We start from the raw sequence: 26123 nt of genomic DNA, 5'->3' as shown, positions 1-26123 counted from the left end.
AGGAGGAGCAGGCGCTCGGGGCAGCGCAGCCAGCAGGCTGTGCGTGGGTGAGCATGGGCAGCCACAGCAGGAGCTGAGCAGCCGGAGCTGGGCTTGGAGTTGCCTCATGGAAACTGTTACCCAGGATTGTTTTTCTGAAAGCAAAACACAACAGACTTGCCAGTGGGTGATGAGTCCCCTCCCGGAGCAATAAACACAGCGATGACTGCAGGTCTGCTGTCACCAGCCGTAACCGCAGCGCTCCGCAGGCCAGCAGGCACCAACCCATGTGTGCCACCCACAGACCCGCGTCCATCACAGCGCGCCGTCCCTCCGGCTCCCGGAGCCGCGACAGCATTTGTTTCCAATATCCCGTGTGGCAATGCATCACTTTCTCCCGCCGCACTGACAGCAGCACAGACCCTTTCCCTCCGGGGCTGCGGTGGCTCTCAGCCGTGCCCGCCTTCGGGTTCCTCTCCTTGGGCCGAGCCCTTCTGCCTCCGAGCTGTGACGCCCTCCCAAACAAATAGGAAGGAACAAATGCTTGCGGAGTGTCTTCATTTTGAAAGGAGAGCTTTCCTTCCCTTCCCAGCTTTTTAAAAAGTGGCCAAAAATAGCAGCCACACTTGCTGCTGGTATTTTAATGGAGGTTTGGAGGAATCCGAGTCAGCCGGCCCAGCGCTGCCTGGGCTGTGCGTTACCGAGGAATTTGTTTGTTTTGTAAACCAAGTTCCCTTCATTCCCTTCCCCTTCCAGACCCCGCACGTAACATAAACCTCCCCAGCTCCGCGGGCGGGACGCAGCCCGGCACATCTGGGCTGCAGTGCTGCTCCCAGCCATCCTTCTCACCGCGCTGACGTTTTCTTGTCCTGCTCAGTGTCAGACGTCCAACCTGCCGCCCCTTCCCCGTCCGGCCCTGCGGAGCCCCGCACCCAAACAGTGCTTTTTTGTCCTGCACTCTGATGCGTTGTATTTCCACCAGGCAATGGGCTGCAGGGCCGGGCTCTCGGGGCGCACCAGCACTGTGTTGTGCGCTGGGTCACTCTGTAAGGTGAGGTTGTTCTCAGCACACATTTTCAGATATGTAGTCGAGTTGTGCAGCTTTCAAAGCTGATTAAAATTAGCGTGAAAACCTCAGAAACGGAGGTAGGAGAATGTCCTCTTGTGCACACTCCAGTCCGGGGCATGAAACGTTCCTTGTACAACTGCAATTAATGTAAAATTACTCCGTTTGTGTCACAAGTGGGGCTGTATGTCTTTGCTGTTAATATACAGTGCTGCTGCTCACTGTCTGGAGGTGGCAGCTGGGCTGTGCCCACGGATGGTGCCTGCTGGCTGTTTGGTCTTTGGCCAAGGGGAAAGTGAAGAGGGGAAAGCAAGGCTGAGTGCAGCGGGTCTGCATGGGGACCCCTTGGCTGTGCTTTGCTCTGCCTTCGTTGGGCACCAGCAGGTCTGTGATTTCATACAGTCGGGGCATGGTTTGAGTCAGAAGGGAGCACTGAAGGCCCTTGGCTGCATCCGCAGCTCCAGCAGCGTGCCCTCCATGTGGGATGAGCGTGTGTCACCCGGAGATGTAACCAGGCTCCTTGCTTTGCATTCCCTGTAGGAGTCGGCCCAAAAGTAGAAGAAATGGCTCTCACAGAGACTGCCCAGAATGATGAAAGCCACAGATATTCCAGTGTGGAAGCAGCGTTTCCCAGCTCAGCTCCACCAAAGCTGCCTTTGGACACGGCTGCAACAGACAAACCGTGGGGCAGCATCTCCCCCCCCGAGGCGCCCATCATCCTCAGCCCCCCGCAGACGCTCAGCCCGGATGTCTACACCTTGCTGTGGCGGTCGGGGCGGGACGGCGGCCTGCCCATCAATGCCTACTTTGTGAAGTACCGCAAGGTAACGGCCCCTCCTGCGCGGCTCTGCGACACTCTGCTCCCGGATGGCTGCGCCAGGCGGCGCGCTGCTCATCTGGATCTGTGTGGGATTGATCCCTGGTTTAGATTGTTACGGTATCTTTATGGCCGTGGGGAGTTGGGCTCCAGGGCACTCAGCATCTGTGGTGCTAAAGGTGCGTTCAGGTGAGCCGGCTTGATGGGGTTTGCTGTGGCTACACTGAGATCAGAAGGAAAGCTGAGCGTTAGCCTGACCTATCGAAGGGAAGGAGCAGCACGCTGCAGCCCATTTCAGACTGAATTCATCAGATGTGGAGGTGAGCTGGGACTCCTTAAGCAGGTACCTCTCATGTCCTTGAAAACAGCGTGCCTGCAGTGAGCTGTTCTGAGGGAAACGAGAGCCCAGCAATGCCGTTCTTGCAAGCAAACAGTCTCCTTTGTGGCAAAGCTGTTGGGTTATTCTTCGTAAGCTTTTTAATCCTCCACATCCTGATCTTGTCTTAGCCTGGAGGGAACGCTTTGGTGTCTGACCTGTTAGTTCCTGAAAACCTGATGCCAAAGTCTGTTGAGACAGTTCCTCACCCAAAGGAGGTGATGCTCACGTGGGCGCTGACGGCTCCGATTGACCCCTCGGTGCTCTCCCTCCCCTCCTAACAGCCCTCTCCGCATGAAATGTGCTCACTGGTGCGTTTCTCAGCAGGGAGTTACTGTGTTTTTTCAGGGTGGTGCTCTCTTTGTGTCATAAATGATTTTATTTATTTCCCTCTTTGGGGGAAAAGAAACGGAGTGTGCAATAACAGCACTGGAAGAGAGATCTCTTCAGAGGGGAGTGCTGGAACAGAGACCTCTGGCATAACCCTTGATAATCCGTGGCGTTTAGATCTGCCCTCCATGTTATATTAAAGTCTTATATTGTTTGGTAGTTTATTTTTGGTAGACTCTGTCTTTTCCTTCGGGATTTGGGGTAATGTTTTTCTGCAGAGGTCGAGCGTTAAGGGTCTGCCCTCAATCTGCTTCAGCAGAGCTGCTGAACTCACTGCTAAAGCGTTGGGTGGGATTCTTTCCTCCTTAGAAAAAAGCAAGTCTTTGGTCTCCCTGATGTTTTTTTTCCAGTCTCCACGAGGACTGAGACGTACTTTTGTTGCCCATTTCAGCCTTTAATAGATATTTAAAAGTGCTTAAGTGCAGGAAAAGCTGGGATGGGTCAGGGAGCACATCCTTCTCGTTAGGGTGTTGGGTCCGGCCTGGAACAACACACGTCAGCTCACGGCTGAGTGATGTATTGAAGTCAGTTGGGCTCTTGGCATTTTAGGTGTGAGAGAAAATGGTTGGTTTTTCAAAAGTGAGTGCATTTGTGGGGTGGGATGGCAAGGGAGGTTGGGCAAAGGAGCGCTGCGCAGGCAGCCGCAGAGGTGCTGGTTTGAGGGCAAAGTGTTTGGAGATGGCAGCACCCAGCAAACGTACCGTGGTGAGGCAGAGGAGAAGCTGAGGGGTCCTGGCAGGTTGGAGAGTCCTCCGGGCGTCTGTGTGCTGGGCGGCCGTGGACTCGAGCACTGCACTGGGATCTGTTGGCCGGTGCTGAGCTCTGTTTCTGTCCCGCACAGCTGGATGACGCTGTGAGCACAGCTGGCGGGTGGCACACTGTGCGCGTCCCGGGCAGCGAGAACGAGCTGCGGCTCAGCGAGTTGGAGCCCTCCAGCCTCTACGAAGTGCTGATGGTGGCCAGGAGCGCTGCCGGCGAAGGCCAGCCTGCCATGCTGACATTCCGCACCAGCAAAGGTACAGAATCACAGTCATTCAGGCTGGAAAGACCACAGAGATCCCCCACCCCACTGCACCCACATCTGGGACACCACGGCCCCCGCTCCCTGCACAGCCGTGCAGTGCAGCACAGCCGTCTTTCCCGTGTCCTTGGCTTTGAGAGGACACGTTTCCATGTTGTCTGCTGGGCTGTGCAGGAAATGCTCCCCAATGCAGCTGCTGCAGAGCAGCCTCCAATAGGTAAACAGCTGTGCAGCAAACATTGCCGAGTGTTACCAGCTCTGTGGATACCTTTCTTTTAGCTGCAGGCTGCTGGCTGTATGCTGGAGCATACAAACAATCTGATATTTTTCAGATCTCCGTACAGGATTTAGGTAAAAATGTTCTGTTCTCCCACAATTCACAATCGTATGGACACAGCCCAGCATCACTGGTTTTGTTACTGAACTTCTTATCCACCCCCCGCTATGATGGGCTGTCTGTCTTGTGTTCCTCAGAAAGAACGTCATCCTCAAAAAACACGCAGGCTCCGTCCCCGCCGGCGGGCGTCCCAAAGCACCCCGTTGTCCACGAAGGGACCAACAGTTTTGGAGTGGTGCTCCCCGACGCATCTCGGCACAGCGGAGGTGGGTCTGTGGCTGTTTGTCACTCCCTGTTTGGCACAAACCCACGTTGACTCGTGTGCTTTTTGCTGCTCCGGCTGCTCGGATTGCCTCCTTTATTCCTGTTTGTTCATGGAGCCTCCTGGACGTGAGTTTCCCATGGAACTTCTCTGGGTGAGGCCAAAGCAGCATCCTCACACTGCTGGGTTTTCTGCTCCTGTGCTGCACTCCCCGTAGCAATGCTGGCTGTGCTGTGGGCAGTGCAGCTCCTGCGTGGCTCAGAGCAGCGCAGAGCAGTGTGTTCTGTACAGCTTCTGTGGGGAGAGGTGTTGGAGCTGGGAGTGTAACAGATGCACATCCTAACCCAGCAGGCAGGTAGCATTTCAAAGGGCGCTGTCGCCTGCGCGCTTGGCTCTCAGAAATGATAAGTCTTCCATCCGTCACCCACATTCCTGCTGAATATCAGAGTCCCTTTTTACATCAGAGGAGCCGAGGGCACTGTGTACCCCACTGTGTGCCAGCTCTGCTGCTGTGGCTGCTCCAGGCTGTGTCCATGGGGGGGGTTAGCAGTGCCGTGCAGCTCTCAGTGCTCACAACGGCTGTTGCAGATTCACTAACGCAGCTCTTCCTGTTCTCTCTGTCCCAATGCTGTCTGTAACTTCCAGTGAGCTCCGTAAGTACATCGTTTGCCGCATGCTTCCTTTGCTCTTTGCTCTCATTTCTTCCAAGTGATGGTTTGGGCAGTGCAGTGCTCGTTAGTGTGGGTGGGTTGAAGTCTCACTGGGGCCTGGTGCAGTTTGAAAAGATGATGGAGGTTTTCCCCATTCACTCAGTGTGTGTTCCCGTTTGCGTTGGAGGTGGCTGGAGGTGAGACGTAGCACTGCCACGTCCATTTGGATGCCACCTCACCGAGGGGGGGATTCTGTTCCTCCGTCCCTCTCCTCAAGCATCCTTTCCAGAAGAGCAAGGGGCTCATTGATACGGGAGGGTTTGGGATTCTCTGTGTTAACACACAAAGTCTGATTTCATCACTGACTCGTTTAATCGGTTGCTCCAGAAGATGAAGTTCCAGCTGTGCTGGTCCTAACTGAATTCCACCCTTCAGTTCCAGAGGCTCCTGACCGCCCCACCATCTCCACCGCGTCCGAATCCTCCGTCTACGTCACCTGGATCCCCAGAGCAAACGGGGGCTCTCCCATCACAGCCTTCAAGGTGGAGTACAGGCGGGTGGGCCGGAGCGGCGACTGGCTGATCGCAGCCGACAGCATCTCTCCTTCCAAGCTGTCCGTGGAGGTCCGCAGTTTGGAGCCAGGTACTGCAGGCTGCTCCTCCGCCTTCAGATGGCTGCTGCTGCAGGGTGGTGTGTTGGGATGGGATCTGTTACGTGAATTCAAGTTGATGTCTGGCTGTCCAAATGGGAAAGAGAAACACTCGCACCATAATTTAATGCTTCTTCATGCAAAGAGGGGGATTGTGTATTATTGCTATGTTTAGCTTAATTGTCCTTCTGGTAAACACTCGGAATGCCTAAAAAACAAAAAAAAAGAGAGGAGAAAATGCATTAAGGAGTTGTATGTATCGCTTTGTTTTCTTCCAGCCCTAAAAGCTCAGGGAAGGAGCAGAGGGAACGAGCAGTGATTTCCTCTGAAGGCTCTTCTCAGTGCTGCTGCTTTGCGGTTGAGGGATTCCTGAGCTGATGGAGTCCATCTCTGTGTGATGGCTCTGCGTTTCTCTGGAGTGAATTTCCCTCATCGCTCCTATAAGCTGTTTATGTTTCTGGTGGCCGCATCAGTCTGTGGCAATGAGTTCTGAGGTTTTTTTTCCTAATTGGATGTTGTGCAAAAACTGCTTCCTAATCTGTTTAGTCTCTCCTTGAATCCCATTTCTGGTGCTTGTTTTGCTACAACTTTCTTCCCCTTTTTCCCTTTTAAGGAGAGATGTATAAGTTCCGTGTGATCGCTGTGAACAACTACGGGGAGAGCCCCCGCAGCGCCGCGTCCCGCCCCTACCAGGTCGCAGGCTTCACCCACCGCTTCTCCAGCCGCCCCATCGCCGGGCCCCACATTGCTTACACTGAAGCCATCAGTGACACCCAGATCATGTTGAAGTGGACGGTGAGTGCAGGCAGCTCTGCTCCGCTCGCACTGCTCTGCCTGGCGCACCGCGTGGGAGCTGCGTGGGCATCGCAGCAGGCAGTGAGCAGAGCTGTGCCCACACAGGGCCATCAGCTGGCCTTGTCTGCTGCTGTTCCTGCTGCTTACCATCTGTGGTCTTTAGAATCATCATAAGATGGGTGGAGGAGGCGCTAAGATCGTCACCTCCAGCCATCACCTCTTCAGCCCGTACCCATTCCCTCCCCCCAGGCTGGTCTGGCACTGCTGCTGTGCTGCTTTTAGGAGCCCGTCGTCTTGCGTTGCCTCTAGCAGAGGATTCATGTTAGAGAAACGTTTGCCTTTCCCCTGGTACCTTGTCTTCTGTAAACAAGTGCTTTAAAGTCCTTACTGAAACCCACAGAAATTCTTTGCTCTTGTTTTGAAATCTAACCCCCTGGTATACTTTGGAGGATTTAACGTGTGGAGTTCCCTGTGTTAGTTTGCTCTGCTAGCTTAGTCTTAAGAGATGTTAAGGATAATAAACTTGAAATAACCCCTCGTTCCTCGGGAGGCCGCATAACTTAAAGTTATACTCAAACATTCTGAGCTGGATTGGAGCAACCTGAATTCTGGCTGAGCTAAGAGTGGTTTTAACTTCTCCCTTCCAATATGTGCTCAGATTTTCAGGCTGTTAATGGTCAAACCCCACTTGAATGTCTGGAAAATGGTGTGGGAGGGGAAGGTGCCATCGCAGCTCGGGTGCTGGGAGATGGTGATGGGTGGTGGGCTGCAGTCAGCAGGGTGAGGGGTGGGATGGGGATCTCAGTGCTCCTTTCCAGCCTTAATGGCTGAGTCCATCAAATCTTTTCTTGTCTGATGCGATGCTGCATTCTCTTTTAGTACATCACATCGAGCAACAACAACACCCCCATCCAAGGGTTTTACATCTATTACCGGCCCACGGACAGCGACAACGACAGCGACTACAAGAGGGATGTTGTGGAAGGTACTGCGCTGTGTGCATGCAGGGCAGCGTGGCGAGGTGGGGAGGGACGCTGCGTAGCCGTGTTGGCTGTGTTTATATGAAATCTAAACTGCTTTTCCCAAGCAGAGCCTTTACCATATATTTCACAGAAGCAGCTATCAGCCCCATAACTGCGCGTTCTGCCCACACATGGACTTGCTGCTTCCTTCTGAGCCCTCGCTCACACTGAAACTCGAGAACTAAACAGTGGTTGTGAGGCTGTGCTGTTGCACCTCTGTGCGCAGGGCTGCCCTGCTCTGGTTTGTGATGGGCAGCGCTGCCTGGAGCTGTGCTGTGGCTGCAGGTACAGCAGTGCTTCGTTCTGCCTTTTAATCAGCTCTGTTTTCTCAGCGCACATTAGATCACCGTTTTCCTGGAAGAAGTTATTAGATAATGTCTATATTAGTCCAGAAGTGGAAAAGCCTTTTAAAAACATTTTACTTAATGTCCTTATTGCTCGGGCTGAGTAAACGGAGTGATCTCATTCCGCCCCAATGGTGGTAATTATTTTCTCCCCTCATTTATTTTGGTTACAAGGGGAACGAGCTTTATTTTGAGTGTTCCCCTCAGCTGGACAACACCGCACCGAGCCGTGCTGTGCGACACGAACCTTTGCACTCCATAAAGCTATTAGAGATCCACCATTTCTGCCTTAACAGAAGCCCATGCGGCCTGCAGCTTCATCTGCCAACGTATCTTAGCCAGACCTTGTGCCAGAGCTGCTCTGCCACCAGAACAGCTTCTTGGGGGGCAGAGGACAGAGAGCTGTTTTCGGTTAGAGCGCAGCTGCCACGCGTGGGGAAGCTGGGTGATGTTTGTGCCATACGTTGCTCATCCTGCCCTGTTTTCCCTCTGCTGTCTCCGCATCCCTTCCTGCTACAGGCGGTGCTGCAGGCAGCACGGGGCAGTGCTGAGCTCTGCTGGTGCTCCTCTGCTCCCTGTTCAGTCTTGTTGAGGCACCCAGAGCTCTGCTCCCATCTCGGGAGCGCTGCAGGCCAGAGCAGGGCTTGCTTAGCAGAAGGTCCCATCTGCAATCACTGCTCGCTGTCTTCCAGCAGCTTTAAGCAAAGAAGTGAAGGGAGAGCAGCCCAGGAGAGCAGCCCAGTCCTGCGGGTCTCTGTGGAGGCTGGAATTAAGATGTAAATGCAGTCTGATGTCAGTTGTTTGACTGTTTTCTCTCGCTAATGGTGCACGAAGAGGACAGTTAAAGTGCCCGTTCTGATTGCAGTCTCCTAATGGTTTGGAGCGGAAACCTAAAACCTGGTGCAGCGATTAGCAGTAGGAATGTGAGGGGAGAAGGGCTGCAGCCTGCAGGGCAGCACCGGACCTGCCTGCATCCCGTCCTCCTGCTGGCAATGTGTAAATCAGGAGGTGCTGTGACAGCTCCTTAGAAACAGTGGAAACAGTTCAAGGTGGTATTTTCCAGGAGGGATTAGGAGCACTCAAACAGTTAATTAAACTCCCTGAAGGGAAAAAAAAAAAGAAAAAAGAAAAAAGAAAAAAAAGGGAGTTGCTGTTTATTAAAATTTGTCACAGGCCCACGAAAGTAAAAGCGGGGAGTGATTTATGTGGAAGCGCTCCGTGCTGCAGGAGGTGTCCCAGGGAATGCTGGCGGGCAGCCAGGGCTGACAGAGCGTCCCATTAGCACTGCTGGAATGCAGCCCTGCAGGGCGGGCAGCGGTGCTCAGCGCTGCTTCCTGCCGCATCCGAGCTGTGCGCCGTGGGCTGTGTGCAGCCTGTGCTGCTGGAGGAGCCCAGCTGTGCCCTTCCTGTGCACGGTGCTGCAGGGGGGGTCCTGGTGCTCTGCCGCTCACCTGCGCCGTCCCTTCCCCGTGCCCCGCGTGCTGTGAGTGCCGCACAGCACTCCGGATGGTGGGAGGGAGTTTTGTTCCATGAGAAATAGTTTGTAGGATGTTGTGGAGTGCTGCAGGGCGGAGCGGCTCTGTGCTGAAGATGTGCGCAGTGCACATCTGTAAACGCGATGCTGTGAAGGTGCTGAAAGGCTGGGCTTGGGGTCCTGAGCTCAGGGACTTCCATTTGTGTGGGAAAACAAACAGAAAAACTTAAACAGAAATCCTTAAACCGAGGTACTTAAAACAAACCACTTATACATCAGAAGGCTTTGGCAGGATGCGTTTTGGGTCACAGTGAGCCTTAAGCTTTCAGACAGGCCTGCAGGCCCGTAACAAAACCTTCTCCTCCAGCAGGAGAGCCACCGCTGTATGTTCCATGCAGCCCAGCAGTGGCATGGCGTGGAACTGTTACTGCTGGGAAGGACTTGTGAGGTCCAGCCCAACCCTCGCCCCATCCCCACCGCCACCCATGTCCCAGATAGGATCACAGAGTCACTGAGGCCAGGAAGGAGCTCTCGGAGCACTGAGTCCCATCCCCTGCCATCCCCACCGTGCCGCTCGTGGAGCCCCGTGGTGCTGCAGGTTGGGCACAGCCGCTGCCGTCACTGCTGTACCATGGCCGTGCCCAGCTCTGAGTCCCAGTGAATGAAATGAGGTTGGTGTGTTCTTCCACAGGCACAAAGCAGTGGCACCTGATAAACCACCTGCAGCCAGAAACCTCGTACGACATAAAAATGCAGTGCTATAACGAAGGTGGTGAAAGCGAGTACAGCAACGTGATGATCTGCGAGACGAAGGGTGAGCGGTGCTCTGCTGCCCCGGGGCCGTGGGGGGGCTGCAGTGCAAAAGTTGTCTGTAACGAAGACTGTAATTTTCTGGAATGTTCCAAGGGATTGTTTTGTCTTCCATAGCGGGGATTGTTTTTAGTGAAGCTGCTGGGCTGCGCTCCCAAGGACGGCTCTCACCCCGTGCCTGCACAGCACAGCAGTGCCTTTGGCGCAGTGCGGGGTGCAGCTCTGGGTGCAGGGAACGCAGCCTTCCTCACACCCGAAGCTCGGCGATCTGCCGTGCAGCACTGCTGCCTCGGGGTGTGGGGTTCGCAGGGTGATGCTCGTTTGGTGTTCCTGCATGGAGGTCCTGCCTTTGCAAGCCAGGCACCTCCTGAAGGTGTCTGTGCAGGTGGGGAATCAGTGTGGTGTGATTTCTGGGCTGCCTTGTGTTTGTTGTGATTCCTGTTCAGCTCTTTGTGTTTCAGTGTGGTTTGAGCACGGGGTCAGCAGGGTTCACATCAGATCCAGGTTGGTCGTCTGGTGCAGCAGGGGGGTAGAGATGTGTGCTGTGGTTTCTCCTGACCTCAGGAGCGGGCAGATGGGTGCTCTGCAGTCAGAGCCATTGCAGTGTGCATTGAGCTGTGTGTTACAGCTCCCAGTGACCTCGGTGGGAGGGTTAGCGAGCCGGATGGCAGGCGTCTTCCAAGGCAAATAGTTATTACCCAATCGCAGCTGGCCTTCTCCTTATAGTTTCTAATACTTGGAAGGTTCCTCCTTGAGGCATTAGGATTGTAACTCCAGCAGTCATTATTTTCATTTCATAATGAAAAAATGCATTTAGAAAAGTCCTTTGGTGAACGTGCCCTTCCCTGTCTTCCATTGCACGCAGTGAAGCGCATGCCAGGAGTGTCTGAATACCCAGCGAAGGAGCTGAGCACCCCACCCAGCCCCCCCGAGCGGGCGGGGGGCAGCGGGGGTCCGTCCTCCGGCCCGGTGCGGAGCAGTGATATGCTGTACCTGATCGTGGGCTGCGTGCTGGGCGTGATGGTCCTCATCCTGATCGTTTTCATCGCCATGTGTCTGTGGAAGAACCGCCAGCAGAACGCCATGCAGAGTGAGTTGGTTTGGGGTTTCCTTTTGTTGCAGTGTCCAGCCCCTTGCTGAGAGGGCAGATCCCCAACTCCTGCTCAGCCCACAGCGAAGCGGGGTTCAGTTCCTGCTCTTTCAGAGAGGTGTCAATGGGCAGAACCCGGTGCTTTGCGCCGAGCACAGTGCTGGCACATTGGAGCTCAGTGCTCGTTGCCTGCTCAGAGGTTCTGTGCTAACAGAAGTCCTCTAATGGCCTTTCCTAAGGCGGAAATCGCCCCTGTTCTTTTCCTTGCCTGTGGTTGCTTTTAAATGTCCTCACTCTCCTGACAAGAAATCACACAAACTTCTTGCAAAATAAGAGAGTGCCTTTAGCTGCAGCCCAGGAGCGCTGTCGAGTTCTGGGCAGCAGTGGGTCTGTGGTCCCTGCAGGCTGTGCTCAGGAGCTCCCTGTGTGACCGATGGCAGCACGGCGCTCCCGGTCTGTCCTGCAGGGATGGCTGTTCTCCACTCCTCCGCCTGCATCCTGAGCACCAAGAAACTCAGTTAATTTACAGAAGCTGCTGAAAGAGAAAAGAGTTTCTCCTGTTTACCCCCCTTGGCAGTCCGGCGCTCTCCGGAGCAGAACTGCGGTCCTCACGCCCGGCTCTCTTGCAGAGTACGACCCTCCTGGCTATCTGTACCAAGGGGCGGAGATCAGCGGGCAGGTGATCAAATACACGACGCTGCCCGGCACGAGCCGCGTCAACGGCAGCGTCCACGGCAGCTTCATCGGCAGCAGCGCTGGCAGCGGCTGCCCGCACCACCACAAGGCGGCCGGGGGGCTGGACGTGGCCGTGGGCCGAGCGGTCGGGCTGCACGGCGGCTCCCTGCCCGGCGCACACCTGGACTGCGAGCGCGCCCACCGCCTGCTGAACGTAAGCCGGGCCGTAGCGCGGGGGGGATTCGTGCGTCGGTGTCGGGCGGCTGCGCTGCGCGGCTCCGCAGGAGGCGGCCAGGCCGATGTTTGTGATACGAGCACCCTGCTTTTCGATTGAATATCGCATGGCAGCAAGAATTCCCCTTGCTCTGGGAAATCTGCCCCTGCCCTCCTAGCAAACAGCTCTGAGAATACTTTGTGCTGCGCCGAGGCGCTTGGCTTTGCGCGTGGTATTTCTCAATCTTCGAGTTAAATAGATTTCATTACAGCTGCTTGTTCTGCAGCTTTGTGGATCGCCCGTTTTCTCCCACCTGCTTCAGATCTGTGACTCTAAGCGATGCTATTAATTATAGCGAAGCACAGATGAAGCGGGAGCTTCCATAAAGTAGCCCATACATCAGGAACGCGGTGACGCAATGAGTGCCTTTTTTTTAATCCCTCATTTGTGACTTTTGAGACAGACTGCCCCTTTTTTTTTTTCAAATTGAAAATAAAATTAAAAACCAATTTAAATCCACGACCCAGCTTTTGTATGTTGTGGAAAAGTACTTCATTTGCTGAAATGTGTCCCGTTTCCAAGAGAGAATAATGATTTCATTATTGTCTATGGAAACAGATGGCTTGCATTCAAACTTACTAAACTTACTCAAAACTGTGAACATTGCCCAGGAAAACTGAAAGAAAAAGTTCAAAAGTCTGAGAAACAGCATGCTGGTTTGGGAGGCAGAAAGGGGGCTATTGTTTGTGTTGGTAATTGAACACAAGCGCTTCGTTTTATTGAACAACAAATTAGCACTTGCACAGTAGCAGCCACTTGGATCACTGCAGTTTCAGGGGCAGAGATGCTGGGTCCTCACCTGGCTGTGCCACTGCTGGGCCGTTTGTGGACCCACATTTCTGTGCACCCTGCCAGCAGGTGAGCTCCTGAGAGCCTCGGCCACCCAAGCCCCGGGGAAGGAGTGGTTTTTGGCACTTGAAAGCCAGCCCCTAGGAAGCCTGGCAGTGCTGGGGATGTCGCTGTTCTGTTGCTGCTCATCTGCTCCTTGGAGGCAGCACCTGGTGCAGTGCAGCCGCAGCTCTGCTCTGTGTCTCTGTGTTGAGATGTGGGCAGCAAACCCTGGCATGTTGTCTCACTGGAGCAGCTGAGTGTTGGATTAGTGCTGTTTTTCCCCTCTCTGTCTGCGGAGCTGAGTAAGGCAACCCCTTCCCACCCAGAACAGCAGAGCAGAGGAACAGGATGTTCTCATTCTCATTAGGACTCTCTTTATTGTTCCACTGATTGGGCTGAATGAGGAAGAGAGGGACTGGCAGGATGGCAATCAACACTAATTAGGCATTTCCTCAGCGATCCCTATCTGGCTGAGCAGAACCCACCCTCACCGTGAGCGTGAGCTCTCGGCTCTGCTTGGGGTCCGGTTGGGGTCCCCCCCTGCCGGTCCCACAGACCCCACTGGGCTGTGCCCACCCCGCTCCGTGCTCCCGCGCTGCCCCTCACAATGAGGTATGTGTTAATCTGGGCATTCTGCTCGCTTGTAATGGGCCCCGCAGCCAAAACCAACAGCACCAAATCCCTCTCACCCGGAGTCATTGCTGGCGAAGGAATTACCCCATCTGTACAAATACCGAGTGTTTCAAAACTCGGTGTAGCGAAGTGCAGTGATCTAATCGGGGTAATTGCAGGAGGCTGGGATGGGTTTGTGCTGTGACATCAGCCCTGCAGATTTAGTGCCGTCTCCCCGAGCGGTGCAGCTCGCAAACGAACAGCGATTTGCTTTCATGTCTGTCATCGGCGTTAAAAATAAACATATTTACAGTGTGTTTATTAAATTAAACCTGAGCGTATGAAGCTGAAAACAGACCGGGGAAATTACAGCATACTTGTCTAGGCTGCAGTTGCTTACTTTGCTCTCCGACACGCGCTGGCAGCCCCTCGCCTTGGCTCCGTATAATGGCTCAGTGTTACGGCGCTGGGATGCGGCCCAGGGCTGGGCAGGGCAGGGCTGGGGGCTCGGGGCGCAGGGCTGGGGGCTCTGAGGCGCCGCTGCCGGCTGTGCTGACCGCTGTCTCCATGCAGGGCGGGGGGCTGCACGCAGCGCTGCCCCAGGCGGAACCAGAGTGCATCAGCTGCAGGAACTGCCGCAACAACAACAGGTAGCGTGGGGGGGTGGCGGGGGGGTCTGTGGGGGGGGGATCTGCTGTGTGCCGTGGTGGGGAGCTGGGCGCTCGTTGGGCGGCGCTGTGGAGGACGTGCTGCCTTCCAGGCTTCTGAGGGGGTCTCTGGCTATTTAAGGGCTGAAAGTCCGACGTTCTGGACAGGTTGAGGGATAAATCTGGGGTCTTGTCAGTCATACTTTGAATTTTCTCTCTGATTAAAGCTGGCATTTACCTTCCAGTGCGCGTCCAAAGGAGCTGAGCTGGAGTTCAGCCGTTCCCAAAGGCTGAAAACTTGCATGCTTCATCTTTGTGGTTTTACCTCTGAAAATAGAGCTCAAAATGGCATCAAATGCTTCATCCTCCCGTTACAGACATGCAGGGATCGGGGTCACCCCGGGGCTGTCCCAGAGCCGCGGTGCTGTGTGCTGGGGGACGCGGTGGCGCAGAGGGGGGCTGTGGTGGTCTCAGGGTGGGGAGGGGCTGCGCTGAGCAGAGCTGTGACACCAATGGGGACGGAGCAGCCGTCACTGCAAACCGGCTGCAGCAATGGCAGTGACTGGGATGTGTGCAACTGGCTGTCGTTTGGAATGGTTGTATGTGCTACGCTGTAATTAATAGCCTGTTTCCCGGTTTTAAGCATAATTACATTCTTAATTACTCTTTTTTCTTGAGAAAAAGGAGAGAATGAGTTCCATCCCACGTGACTGTGATGTTCCTCCAGCAGTGGCTGAACTTTGACTTCTCAGCCCTGCTCTGTGTGACACAAACCACAAAATGTCCCCTCCAGCTGCAGCCCCGGAGGGATGGGGCACAGAGGGCACATGGGGGGCAGTGGGGTGGGTCTGGTTTGCCTCGGTGTTGTTGGAGGTTGGGCATGCAGTGACCTTTTAAATCCAAGCATGCTTTAGAGCTGGTGAGCACGGCCGCTTCCAGCACGGACCGTGGAGGGGTTCGGTGTTACAGCAATGGAATCCTCTGCTCTTTGGTTCTTGCTCGTGGAGCTCTGCCAGAGGAGGGGGCTGCCGGGCTGTGGGCGCCCCCTTTGCTGTGGTGGACAAAGCCGGGGAGACGAGCGTGATTTGTGCTGATTGCGTCGGGGTTCAAAGCAGATTTCTTTTTGTTGCGGTTCTCTGGTGCTTTTGCTCTGATGTTCCCTGGGTCCTCGATGGTTCCGAGGCGTTCTGCTCCCTGTCGGTTCCCTTTGGCGCTGTGTTCCATCACAGATCTGCGCACACATCCCGAGCAGCGGCCCTTCGGGTTGGAGGGCTGTGCATGATGGCTGTTAGGATTGTAGTGCTGAGAATGGACGCAAGGCGTGTTTTCTGCAGCAGATTTTCCATTGCTGCTCCCTCTGGGCACACCCATGGCCAGTTTCCGTCAGAATGTGGTTTTTAAGCTAAAAAAGCTGACCTGCTGTCTTGGAGCTCCATTCAAGCCAGTGGAGTAATACAAAGCGCTGCACTGACCTCTGTGTCTTTAAAAAGAAAGTCCCATAAACATGCAAACCAAACATCTTAAATGGGTTTCTCTAAGAATTCTTTAAATAATGAGTGAGTGTAGTCAAAACCTCTGTGGAAAGAAATGCAAACTAATAAATGGATTTGTTTGAAGCCCAGATGTGTTTCATGTGGATTCTTCAGTGGCTTTTGTGGTATTTTGGTACTTGGAATAATGATCTGGAGGCGGCTCAGGGCGGAAGGACGGAGCGGGGAGCGGGGAGAGCCGTGCAGGAGCTCCATCCTGCCCTGACGGCACTGCGGGGTCAGTGGGCACAGCAGGACGGCCGGGGGCTCTTTGCAGCCTTCGTGGCTCTGTGCTGGCTGCAGGTGGGCGCCGTCGCTTCAGCTTATGTGGGGGGAAGAAGCACTGTGGAAAGGGATCCTCCCAGCAGTCGTAGGGTAAGCATGCAGGGTCGCACACGGTGAGGGCTCGGAGCCCACGTGGGCTGTGTGGGTCCAGCTCTGAGCGCCAGCACCTGGGCAGTGCAGTAAGCAGCCATAAGCAGCAGTGTGTGCTGAGATGGACGGGCTCATTGCCGGGAGCAGGGCAGGCGACTGTTCTATTTAGGCTTGGCAGCAAAGAAATGCTCTGAGTCGTGTCCGTTTGGCACATGGGTTTATAATCTGTGCGTGGAGCTGGGAGCCTGTTCAGCTTCCCTTCAGTGCCTGGGAGTCGTGCTGGGCTCACACGTTACACAGAGCTGTGCTCCATCCGTGGGGCAGTGCTGGGGTCGGGCGGACGGGCGCAAGAGCACTGCAGGCAGGTGAGAAGGGCACGGTGACGGCACTGCATGCTGGGCTCCTTGCTTCCGCGCTCCCTGCATACCCATCCAGGGAGCGCACTGGGGGTGCTTTCCTGGTCTATGGCAGCTATACAAGTGAACCTTTTACTTCTGTGGTAATTATGGTTTTCTATAAAACCACTGTGAAGTGTGATTTTGGGCTGTCGTGCATAGGATTTGCTTGTATAAATGTTCGCTGCGTCCACATTGTTAGTGGAGCTGCAGACACTGCAGGCATTTTCCCTGCCTGCTGCAGTGGCCTGGTGTCCGTTAAGGTCTCGAGCTGCTTTCTGAGGAAGGTTAAATACCTTGGCTATAACAATTCATTTCGCAGTCTGACTCTGATTTCACAGCCCTGTGTGTCTCATGGGGTCGCGATCTGAGCTGCACCGCGTGGGATTTTGCCTTTATAGTGCTGAATGGATTTTTGTAGTTTGCGTCCACTCTGATAACACTTCAGCATTTGTTTTCCAAGGCACTTTGGTTTGCTGCTTGGGTTTCAAACCTGAGCTCTTTCTGTTGGCGGTGAAAGGCCGCCGTGTGGGGCTGCCCTGGTGGAGACCTGCAAGTCAATGGTCGGGTCACAGCGGACAGGGGAAGCAACTGAGCAAATGTTTGCAGTGTTTCCAGCTGTCTGTTGGGAGAAGAAACGCTTGATCCTTCTCTTCATGTTAGGATTGATCCAAAAATACATTCAGATCTCACTTGGCAAGATCTCTACAGTAAATAACACATGGTGAAGTACTTAAAAGTCACAGTTTCTCATGCTAAGTTGAGTGGTAGAAAGGGAAAACGTGCAGATGATCAGGGCTCACAGCAACTCCTGGTATCCCACTCATGTTGGAAATGAGGAACAATCTCTCCTCCAAAGAGCAGCGCTGCACTGCACAGCTGCCCAGGGAAAGAAAGTCACCATCCTGGGGCGTCGCAGAGCCGTGGGGATGTGGCACTGAGGGTCGTGGGCAGTGGGCACGGGGTTGGGTTGGACTTTGTGATCTGGGAGGTCTGTTCCTACCTTAATACTCTGTGGTTGTGGCTTACCTTCTCAGGTGTTTCACCAAGGCCAACGGCACTTTCAGCAGCAGCGCGCTGCCCCTCGTGCCCATCGTCGCTCCGTACCAGCAGGACATGGAGATGAAGCCCCTGAGCCACATCATGGTCGCCATGTGTTTGGCCTCCAGCATCCCCGAGCACGGCGGGCGAGTGGAGGAGGACGGCGTGGAGGCAGCCGAGCAGCCGCCCAGCCCACAGCCCTGCTGCCGGGGCGGCGCCGGGCCGCTCTGCCTGGAGTACGCGGACGGTGAGGCGGGGGGGGCGGCACCCGGCGCGGGGACGCTGCAGAAACGGCACCTAATTAAACAGAGACTGGTAATTAAGCTCGCAAAGGAGCTGGCCGTTGGAAAAAAGGCTCTGTTCCACCTCCTGCAGAAAAGTGGTGCTGGAGCTGCGTGCTCCTCTCCACCGATGCCTCTACTGGGGCTCACCCTGCAGGCACGCTGCGGCTCGTTGCTGCTGGCTGGCGGTGCCTGTGCACACAGCAGACACAGGGGGTCCCGGTGCAGACCCAGGGGCTGAGATACTGCGTGCTCCCTACTGCATCTGGGTGGCCTAAAGCCGTGCTGGAGGGGAGGGCAGCTCAGGGATGCAGGTGGGGCTGGGCCGTGTCATCCCAACCTGCTGCATAGCAGCATCCGTGTGCTTGCAGAGCCAAGGCACTGTGCTGTTGCCCAACGCTTCCTCAGGGTTTTATGGGAGTAAACCCACTCAGAAAGCTTTGCCGAGATCCCTAACCTGAATTTCCTCTGTGCTCATGAGGCCGTTGAGCTGAAAGCACGTTGCTCTTGCCTTGCAGGTGACAGCTGTGCGCTCTCAGAAACACCAAACCACGTTCTGAGCTGGAGCCCGCTGGTTCTGCAGCCTGTGCCCAAGGACTGCAGGGACAAACCGGGCTGGACTGCAACACTGCGTGGTTCTGGGCAGCCCCCGCTGCAGGAGAGCTGAGGGGAGTGCTGGAGGGACTGATGGAGGGGCCTTAATTATAACAGAGAGAGTCACTATTTATTTTTTGTAGTAGTGTCATATGAATGTATCTTGTTTCTAAATGGTTGCCTTTTTATATTATTTATGCCTTGAGATTCCTTTTTTTCCCCACGCACCGTGAAACTAGCCTGGTTCTGTGTATATAAACAAAAAAAGATTGGTAATAATATAAAGAACAACGATGGGAAACCGCAGCGAGTGTTCGTGGAGCCGGCAGAGGAGCGCTGCTGAGAGGCTGATGGTGCTTTGGGCGCGGGGCTGCGCTGGGTTGGGCTGCATGCAGACCGTGCTGGGAGTGGGCAGAAGGGGATCAGCGCTGCTCGGCGGTGCTGTGCCGTGCAGCAGGTGGAGGTTCTGCAGCCTTGGTTGTTTGGTGGTTGTTTTTTTTTTTCCTTCCACATTTAATCGGAGTGAATGCAATGAAGCTGTGCTCGCAAAGCACTCTTTCCAAAAAGCAGCGCGTAGCCCCGGCTGCTGGGTGCCTTCATCGCCATTGCAGCTGCCCACGGCTCCACGTGCAGCCCGGGCTGAGCAGGAAGGGGCTGGGGGGGGCTGGAGCGCTGCAGGTGCAGCTCAGAGCCCTGCCCGACCCGAAGCTCCGTTCCCCGCTGAATGTGTGCTCTGTGCACGGCACGGAGGTACAAAATAATGTGTTCTGTGCTTTATAAATAGAGCCCGTGGTGAGAACGCATTAGCTCGGAGCTGGGCTGCCGTGCAGGTAGGATTCTGGTTATGCTTTGTGCCCGGAGCCTGGCAGTGATGCTGTGTACGTGGTTTCTCCCCTCTGCACGGTTTAGTTCTCATGTCTGCGAGACTGAGAGCGTGCCAAAGAGAGGCAAAGCGCCAACAAGCACCACATGAGGGCAGTACCCTACCCTGGATTTGCTGCTCTGCTTTCTTGATGCCAACGCGGGATGCTGGTGTGAGCTCGGGCCGGTGGAGCGGCTCTGGTGTCAGATGGAGCGGGGCCGTGGGCAGCGATGGGTGCGGGAGGCTGCGATCTGCTCTGTTAGCAGCACCTCTGCAGACTGCTTTATTTATAGTCAGTGACACTGTTTTAAGTGTTTGTCTTCCATTTATTGTATTTTATTTTAAAGTGTGTCTGAGCTCTGCTTTCACCGTAGGGTTTCGGTGCACGCTCCCACCTCCACGTGCCCGACTCCAAACCTCCCGCCGGTCCCACGGGAGCACTCCGCCTTCAGGCTGCGTGCACGGCCCCGCTCCTCCCTCTGCTCTGCTTTGTCCACCCAAATGCCATCCTTCCCGTGGCTTTGGCAGCGCTCCTCTCCTTCCCAGAACCAGCAGCGAGCTCTGCTGGGCTCCCGGCGCCTTGCAGCTCCCTGCTTTTTCCAAGCACCGAGTTCAACAACCCTGTGTGCATCAGCCCCTTTTCTCCTCATCTTTGGGCCTTTAGAGAAAAAACAAATGGACAAACCTCTCTGTGTTCCTCCGTGTACCTCTGAACGCATGGCTGCTGCAGTGCTGCGCAGCGCTGAGCTCCAGATGAGTGCTTGTTGGCAGATGGGTAAATACACTCTATTTTCCGAAGAAGATGTAATGTTTCTTTGGAAATTGCACATGTGTTGGAATGATGTAGTTGTTGCGTGTTGGTTTTTTTGTTTTGTTTGGTGGTTTGATTAATATTAAAGTGAATGCTGCTGCTCAATGGGATGGCAGAGTGGTGATTGGTGCCGTGCGGCACTGAGGTTGGGCAGATCGTTCATGAGGTGCAGGGCAGCACCAGGACCTCCCCTGTCTTGCATAAACCCAAAGCTGAGGCCGCCTCCTCCATGCTCTCCAGGCAGAGATCTCCCCTTCCCCAACCATCCCAGCTCCTCCTGCTCTCTGGGAGCAGTGATGCATCTCTCCCCACTGCAGAGCAGCAGAGCCGGGCCCTGGCTTGCTGGCAGTCCATGTTGGAACACTATAAAGCAGCCCAAAAGATTTCCTCTGTGGCACTTCATCTGCAGCCCAGCACCAGCAGCCACGGGTTAATGACAGTCTGGTGCCAGGAGGAGGGATGTGGGGACATTTCCTGTGGGTGAAGCCCCTTTCCACATAAAGGGTAAAGGCTGAGAATTCCACAGCTTCACCCTCACCTCCTGGGGTCCCCATCCCTGGGTTTGCAGCCCCTTTGCTCCCTCCCCACCAAGACTGAGGCTCTGTGGAAGAACATCCCCTCTGCGTCTGCTCTCTTGCAGCCTTTATTGAGGCAAAGGAAGCAGTGGGGTACAGCACAACGCAGGAGGATGGGGCTGTCCCAGGGGTGCTGTTGCCACATCCCAGCTCTCATCCCCCAGGAACAGCAGCAATGAGGAGGGGTGTCTCAGGAGTGTGCCATGCTCAAGGCATGGCTGTCACCGTGATGCTGACGTCTGCCGGTGCATCATCCACAGGGTCAACTGGTGGGGCTGAGCGTGGCTCTTCTGCAATGGGACGGGATGGAGAGCCTCAGTGGCACCAGGCTGTACCACCATGCCGGTGGCTCTGCCCACTCTCTACCTTCCATGGCTGCTGTGCTGAGGCCACCCGGCTCCTCCTGTCCCTGTCCTTCTCCATCCTCCGTGCTCACGGCCACGTTGGCATCCTCGGCAAGCTGTGGGGCATCACGGCCAGCCCTGGGGGCGTGGGGCTCTCAGGTGAGCAACGAGATGCAGGAGAGGGCTGGGTGCGTGGTGAGGTTTTGGGCACTCACATGCGGAACAGCAGCTCGTGCAGCCCTACAGACGGACAGACGGACATCGGATGGGGGTGTTGGGGTTTTACCACCCAGCCGAGCCCCCGACACTCACGTGGCAGGCGGTCCCGATGGCGAGCGATGTAGTGCACAGCCAGCAGAGACATGGAAGTGGCCACCAGCATCCCCATCACCGCTGCCCCCGTCACGGCCGGGAGCGCCTCGAAGGGCGGCTCAGCTGGAAGAGAGCGGTGCAAATCGAGCCGTTGGGAAGGGGGAGGTGAGGAGGTGAGGAGCAGCCAGGATGGTGCAGAGGTACCAGGGGAGAAGGGAGCTCGGGGAGCATGGGCACCCCTGGCACATACGGAGGAGGAAGATAGAAGCCTGCACTCGTTTGCTCTGAAACCTACTGATGGCTGCTCGCGCTGGGGTGCAGCTCTGCCTTTCTCTACTCACTCCCTGCTCTGCCTACAGGCAGTCAGCCCGGGGTGTTCTGTAGCCCCTGCCGACGCCTGGCACCACCCAGGGATGCCGGAGGAGCACGGCATGCTGTCCCATGCCCGCTTCACCTGGCGTCTGCACCTCGGAGGGGTGCCCGGCCGTGCGGTGGTTGACAGCCAGGACGCGGAAGGCATAGACCACGCGGGGGTCGAGCCCCCCCAGGCGCCGGTCGCGGGAGTGCGGCTCGATGTCTCCAGCGGCCGTTTCCCAAGGGCCCGGCACGCGGCGCTGGGGCTTCTTGGCAGGCCGCCGCTGCACCACGAAGCCGGTCAGGTTGCCCGCGCCCTGCGTTCGCCACTGCAGCCGCACTTCGGTGCGCGCCCGCGTGTACCGCAGCTTGCTGATGGTGACGTTGGGAGGGGCCGGGTACCCTGCGGCGAGACGGCGCTCCGTGGGACGGCTCGCCTCCCTGCGCAGCACGGGGATGCGTGCCGCCGCCCCTGGGACTCACGATCCACGCGGAGGCGGACGGGGAGGCTGGCGGTGCCCACGCTGTTGGCGGCGGCACAGCGGTACGTGCCACCGTCCTGCGGCCACTCGGCATCGCGCACGGTGAGGTTGGCCCACGCCCCGCCGCGCTCCAGCCGGTACTTGGTGGTGCCCGCTGGCACCTCACGCTCCTGCGGGTCGTACCAGCCCATCTCGGCACCCAGCTCGGTGCCGCCGCGCTGCCGGCACGCCAGCCGTGCCTCGCCGCCCTCCAGCACCGCCACCTCGCCGCGCTCCACCTCCAGCTCGGGGACATCTGCGCATTGAGAGGGGCTGCTGGTGGCACGTCGCCGGCCGGCGTGGGGCGACGATAGTGGGGACAGCACACGGGGACCACCTCGCTTACCCAGCCGGAGGCGGCACTCGGTGCTGGCGGCTCGCAGTGGGTGCGCGGCCACGCAGACGAAGTCCTGGCCCCGCAGACTGGTATCGGTGCTCAGCACCAGGACGGTGGCTGATGGTGTGGGGACGCCCAGCGCCCGGCCCCGGCCGTCCCACCAGCGCAGCGTGGCCGGCGGCGTGCCCCCCTCCCAGCGGCAACGCAGCATCACGTATTCGTCATGCTTGGTGGCCGCGGCCATGCATGTGGGGCTGCCTGCCGGGATCCCTGGGAAGGGACAGGTGGTGAGGTGAGCCGTCTCCTGCCCACCTTTGTCCCCATAAAGTACAGGGTAGCAAGGGGCAGCCAACACAGCTTCACTCTGGGGTGCTCTGCAGTGCAGCCGTAGCACGTGGATTGAAGGACAGTAGGGCCCTTCAAGGAAAGCAATTTAGGGACGTGGGAGTTTGGGGATGTGTCCACACTCACACAGAGTGGTCCTGCACACAGCCCCCTCCCGCAGCGCAGGGTGTGCGGCCACGCAGGCGAAGGAGCTGCCGTTCCTCGTGGCCGCCCCTGGCACGATGCTGGTGGCCATGGAAAAGCTGGGCCCCGCCGCCCCTTCTTCATCCTCCTCCTCCTCCTCCTCCTCCTCCCTAGGGCCCACCCAGCGCAGCCGGGCTGGAGGGAATCCCCCCAGCCAGCGGCACCGCAGGGCCACGTCCTGCAGGTCAGCAGTGGCCAGAGCGGAGCAGCTGGGGCTCCCAGCCGGCGGATCTGTGTGGGTGTGGAGCTGTCACCGTGGGGCCCCCCATGCCATCACCCCAGCATCCCCATCGTGCCATCACGTACTTCCCGCCCACATCCTCACCGGGCACTGTGTTGTCACCACGCCAGGGCCACAGTACTTACAGTATACGGTGAGGACGATGGTGGCCTGGGTGCGGGTTTGGAGGTGGGTGTTCTCAGCCAGGCAGGTGTAGGTGCCCGCCTGGCCCCGGGCAATGGCCGACATGACAAAGGTCTGACCAATGTGCACCTGGGAGCCATTGTGCAGCCAGATGTAACGGCTGGGGGGGTTGGAGGGCGCCAGGCAGCTCAGCACCACATCCTCCCGCTCGCCTGCGGAGAAGCTGCCCTGCTCTGGGGAGAAGGGCTCCACGCTGATGGCTGGCTCGTCAGGGCCGTCTGCAGGGACACAGAGCTCTTTAGCCATGGGACACCACTGCTGAGGGGACGCAGCTCTAATCAGGACATCCTCCCACTGGTGGAAACCTGACCCGTGAAGCCTCCTTGGGGGTGGTGCAGGACAGTGGCTGTGAACACGCTATGATGCGTGGTGCCCATGGATGGACCACAGGGAACGGTGGCCTTGGTGGCACACTGCCAGCCATAGAAGAACCATGATGGTGGTGAATGATGGCCATAGATGCACCTTGGTGGCAAGGTACTTGTTTGCCATAGAGGCACTGTGATGTTGATGGATGATGGCCATTGGTGCATCTGGTCAATGTGGCACTTGGCGGCCACGGAGGCACCCAGGTGGCCATACCTGCATCACAGTGGTGTCTTAACCCTTGGGGCTGCCCCGGCCTGGTGAAAAATCTCTCCCACCTTAGGGCCCCCTGGAAGCAGAGCCATGCCCCGGGGCACTCACAGACGATGTCGAGGTAGACGGGTTCACTGGTGCGGTTGTTGACCTCATTGCGGGCCGTGCAGGCGTACCAGCCAGCGTGGCTGCGGTTGGCGGGTGCCAGGAGCAGCTCTGCCCCGGAGCCTCCCAGCCCCACGGGGGCTGCCAGGAGTCTTCCGTGGGGCTCCCGGTGCTGCCAGGAGAAGCTGAGCGGTGCCGTCCCCTCCCGCACGGTGCACGTCAGGGCCACCTCTGTCCCCTCCGCCGCCGCCGCCGCCGTCAACCGCACGAAGGGCTTGGAGACAGGTACTGAGGGTACTGGGCCATGAGTGTCCCCAAAGCCACCAGCCCCCTGCCCAGAGCCCCTGCATCCCTCCTTTCCTGTCTAGTTGTGGCCTTTCCATGTCCCACGTTCTGCAGCTAGCGGGCTCACTAGCGTGAATGTGTATGAGTCAGTGAGTGCACATGTTGGCTACCGGGACACCAGGTTGGCCAAGGGAGGGAGACAGGAGGTGGCTAACGAGCTGCTATGCGGCTGGTGGGAAGGCAATGGGGTTGGCCAGTGGGTTGCTATGTTGCCGAGTGCAGAGTTGTGTTGGCTAGCGGGGCACTTCACTGCCCAGTGGGGCTCTTCATGGTCTGGCAGCAGCCAGCAGCACGGGCAGTTGGTGAGGGGAGCCGCGCAGAGCACTGGCAGGAGGGAGACCTTACCCAGCACACGCAGCATCACGGCGGCGTATCCCACACGGAGGCGGCCCCACTCCGGGAAGAGCCCCTGGCAGAGGAAGCGCCCGGCGGCGGCCGTCCGCAGCTCCCGCAGCTCCAGAGTGCCGTTGCGCAGCGTGACCCGGCCCAGCGCGCCCGCGCCAGGAGCCACCACCACCTCCGGCCCTGAGCCCACCGCCACGGCCCGCGGCGGCCCCGCGCTCCCCATCGCCGTGAAGCTCCAGAAGACCACGGCCGGCGCTGCCATCCCGCAGCTCAGCTCCACCTCCCGGCCCCGTATCCCCGTCGCCGTCCGCTCCTCATAGGCTGCAGAGCCGGCGTCCAGCGGCTGACCTGGTGAGAGGTGCGCTGCGTTGGCCGCGTCTCGGCAGTGCGGCTCCGTGCCTCCGTGCCGTGAGGGACCCCCGGCACTCACCCACTGCCATCAGCGGCAGCAGGCAGAGCAGCCAGGGGCCCCCCCAGCGCTCCATGCTGGGAGCCCCCTGTGCTGCGCTGCGCTCCCCAACCCGACCTCCTCTCGGGTTTCCCCGGATTGGCCCTGATTAACCTTTAATTATTAATGAAATGACAGCAGAAACCCAATGCCGCTGCAATCTGGCTGTCCCCGTGCCAGGCACGAGGATGGGTGCACTCACAGCACGAGCGGTGCCGCTGCCACCTGTCCCACCTCCAGGATGTCCCCAACCTCTCCCTCTTCCCGTTTTTCTCGCTACAAGAGGTAAATCCAGTCCCGACCCCACTTTGTACCAATAACGGTGGATCTGAACATGCAGCAGACGCGTGGCACTGAGCGGGGTTTGATATTTCATCTCCTGCTCTCTGCAGGCCATGAAACATTGATGGCGGCACAGGAAGGCAGCGCCGGGAGGGGACGGGGCTGCCCTGCAAGGGGTTCTGCAGTGCATGATGGGCTGCATCCCACTGCACCCATGGGGCAGCTGCAATGCCCCTCAAAAAAGGAGGTTCACCCCCCAGTTTTCCTCTCACAATCAGTTATTATTCATCTCTCCCGAATTCACCCTCAGCCTTTGCTTGTTGGGGTCTGGCACTTTTCCTGGCGCCACTTCTGCAGCACTGCCCTGGATAAGGGTTCGTGGTGGGGCGGTGTGAGCGGGACAGCCCCCCTGGGGACAGCCGCCACGCATGGGGCCCTGCTTTGTACCGCTGCCCTTTGTGCTACAGAAGAGCTCTGTGCTTTCAGACGCGGTTTGGCAGCCCTGAACAGCTGATTTAAGAGAGCACCCGCACACCAAACCCGAACCCCCCGCCTGCCCCGCTGGGTCGCGCCGTGGGAACGTGGCCGGACGGGGGCGGGGCTGAGGGCGCGTCC

The 26123-nt window shown here is 57.2% G+C and overlaps 2 protein-coding genes across 3 annotated transcripts in view; one reads left to right on the top strand and one right to left on the bottom strand.

The window, feature by feature from the left end:
• The window catches only part of CDON (cell adhesion associated, oncogene regulated), a 39426-nt gene extending 19496 nt beyond the window's left edge, over positions 1-19930 (top strand). The window contains exons 8-19 of one of the 2 annotated variants that reach the window (XM_042832141.1): positions 1586-1869; positions 3470-3644; positions 4124-4252; positions 5334-5540; positions 6161-6342; positions 7222-7327; positions 9874-9996; positions 10858-11082; positions 11712-11971; positions 14048-14124; positions 17458-17708; positions 18261-19930. In XM_042832141.1, the coding sequence (XP_042688075.1) occupies positions 1586-1869; positions 3470-3644; positions 4124-4252; positions 5334-5540; positions 6161-6342; positions 7222-7327; positions 9874-9996; positions 10858-11082; positions 11712-11971; positions 14048-14124; positions 17458-17708; positions 18261-18409 (2168 nt within the window). In that variant the 3' untranslated portion in view covers positions 18410-19930. The remainder of the gene's footprint in view (positions 1-1585; positions 1870-3469; positions 3645-4123; positions 4253-5333; positions 5541-6160; positions 6343-7221; positions 7328-9873; positions 9997-10857; positions 11083-11711; positions 11972-14047; positions 14125-17457; positions 17709-18260) is intronic. The other variant, XM_042832142.1, reaches the window with a different exon arrangement.
• Positions 19931-20846: 916 nt separating this feature from the next.
• On the bottom strand, positions 20847-25263 carry VSIG10L2 (V-set and immunoglobulin domain containing 10 like 2). The gene is made up of 10 exons (XM_042831844.1): positions 25209-25263; positions 24779-25126; positions 24092-24376; positions 23347-23622; positions 22924-23211; positions 22078-22722; positions 21695-21997; positions 21241-21363; positions 21144-21168; positions 20847-21066 (listed from the first exon to the last, which is right to left on the bottom strand). Exons 1-10 carry the CDS (start codon positions 25261-25263, stop codon positions 20847-20849), a joined length of 2568 nt encoding a protein of 855 aa, XP_042687778.1.
• Positions 25264-26123: the final 860 nt, after the last annotated feature.

The sequence above is a fragment of the Centrocercus urophasianus genome, unplaced genomic scaffold, assembly GCF_019232065.1.
Source record: "Centrocercus urophasianus isolate 14NV4802_14NV808 unplaced genomic scaffold, USGS_Curo_1.0 seq_37, whole genome shotgun sequence".
Classification (NCBI taxonomy): domain Eukaryota; kingdom Metazoa; phylum Chordata; class Aves; order Galliformes; family Phasianidae; genus Centrocercus; species Centrocercus urophasianus.
Note: the sequence above shows the minus strand (reverse complement) of the source record. Positions and strands in the feature narration are given on the sequence as shown.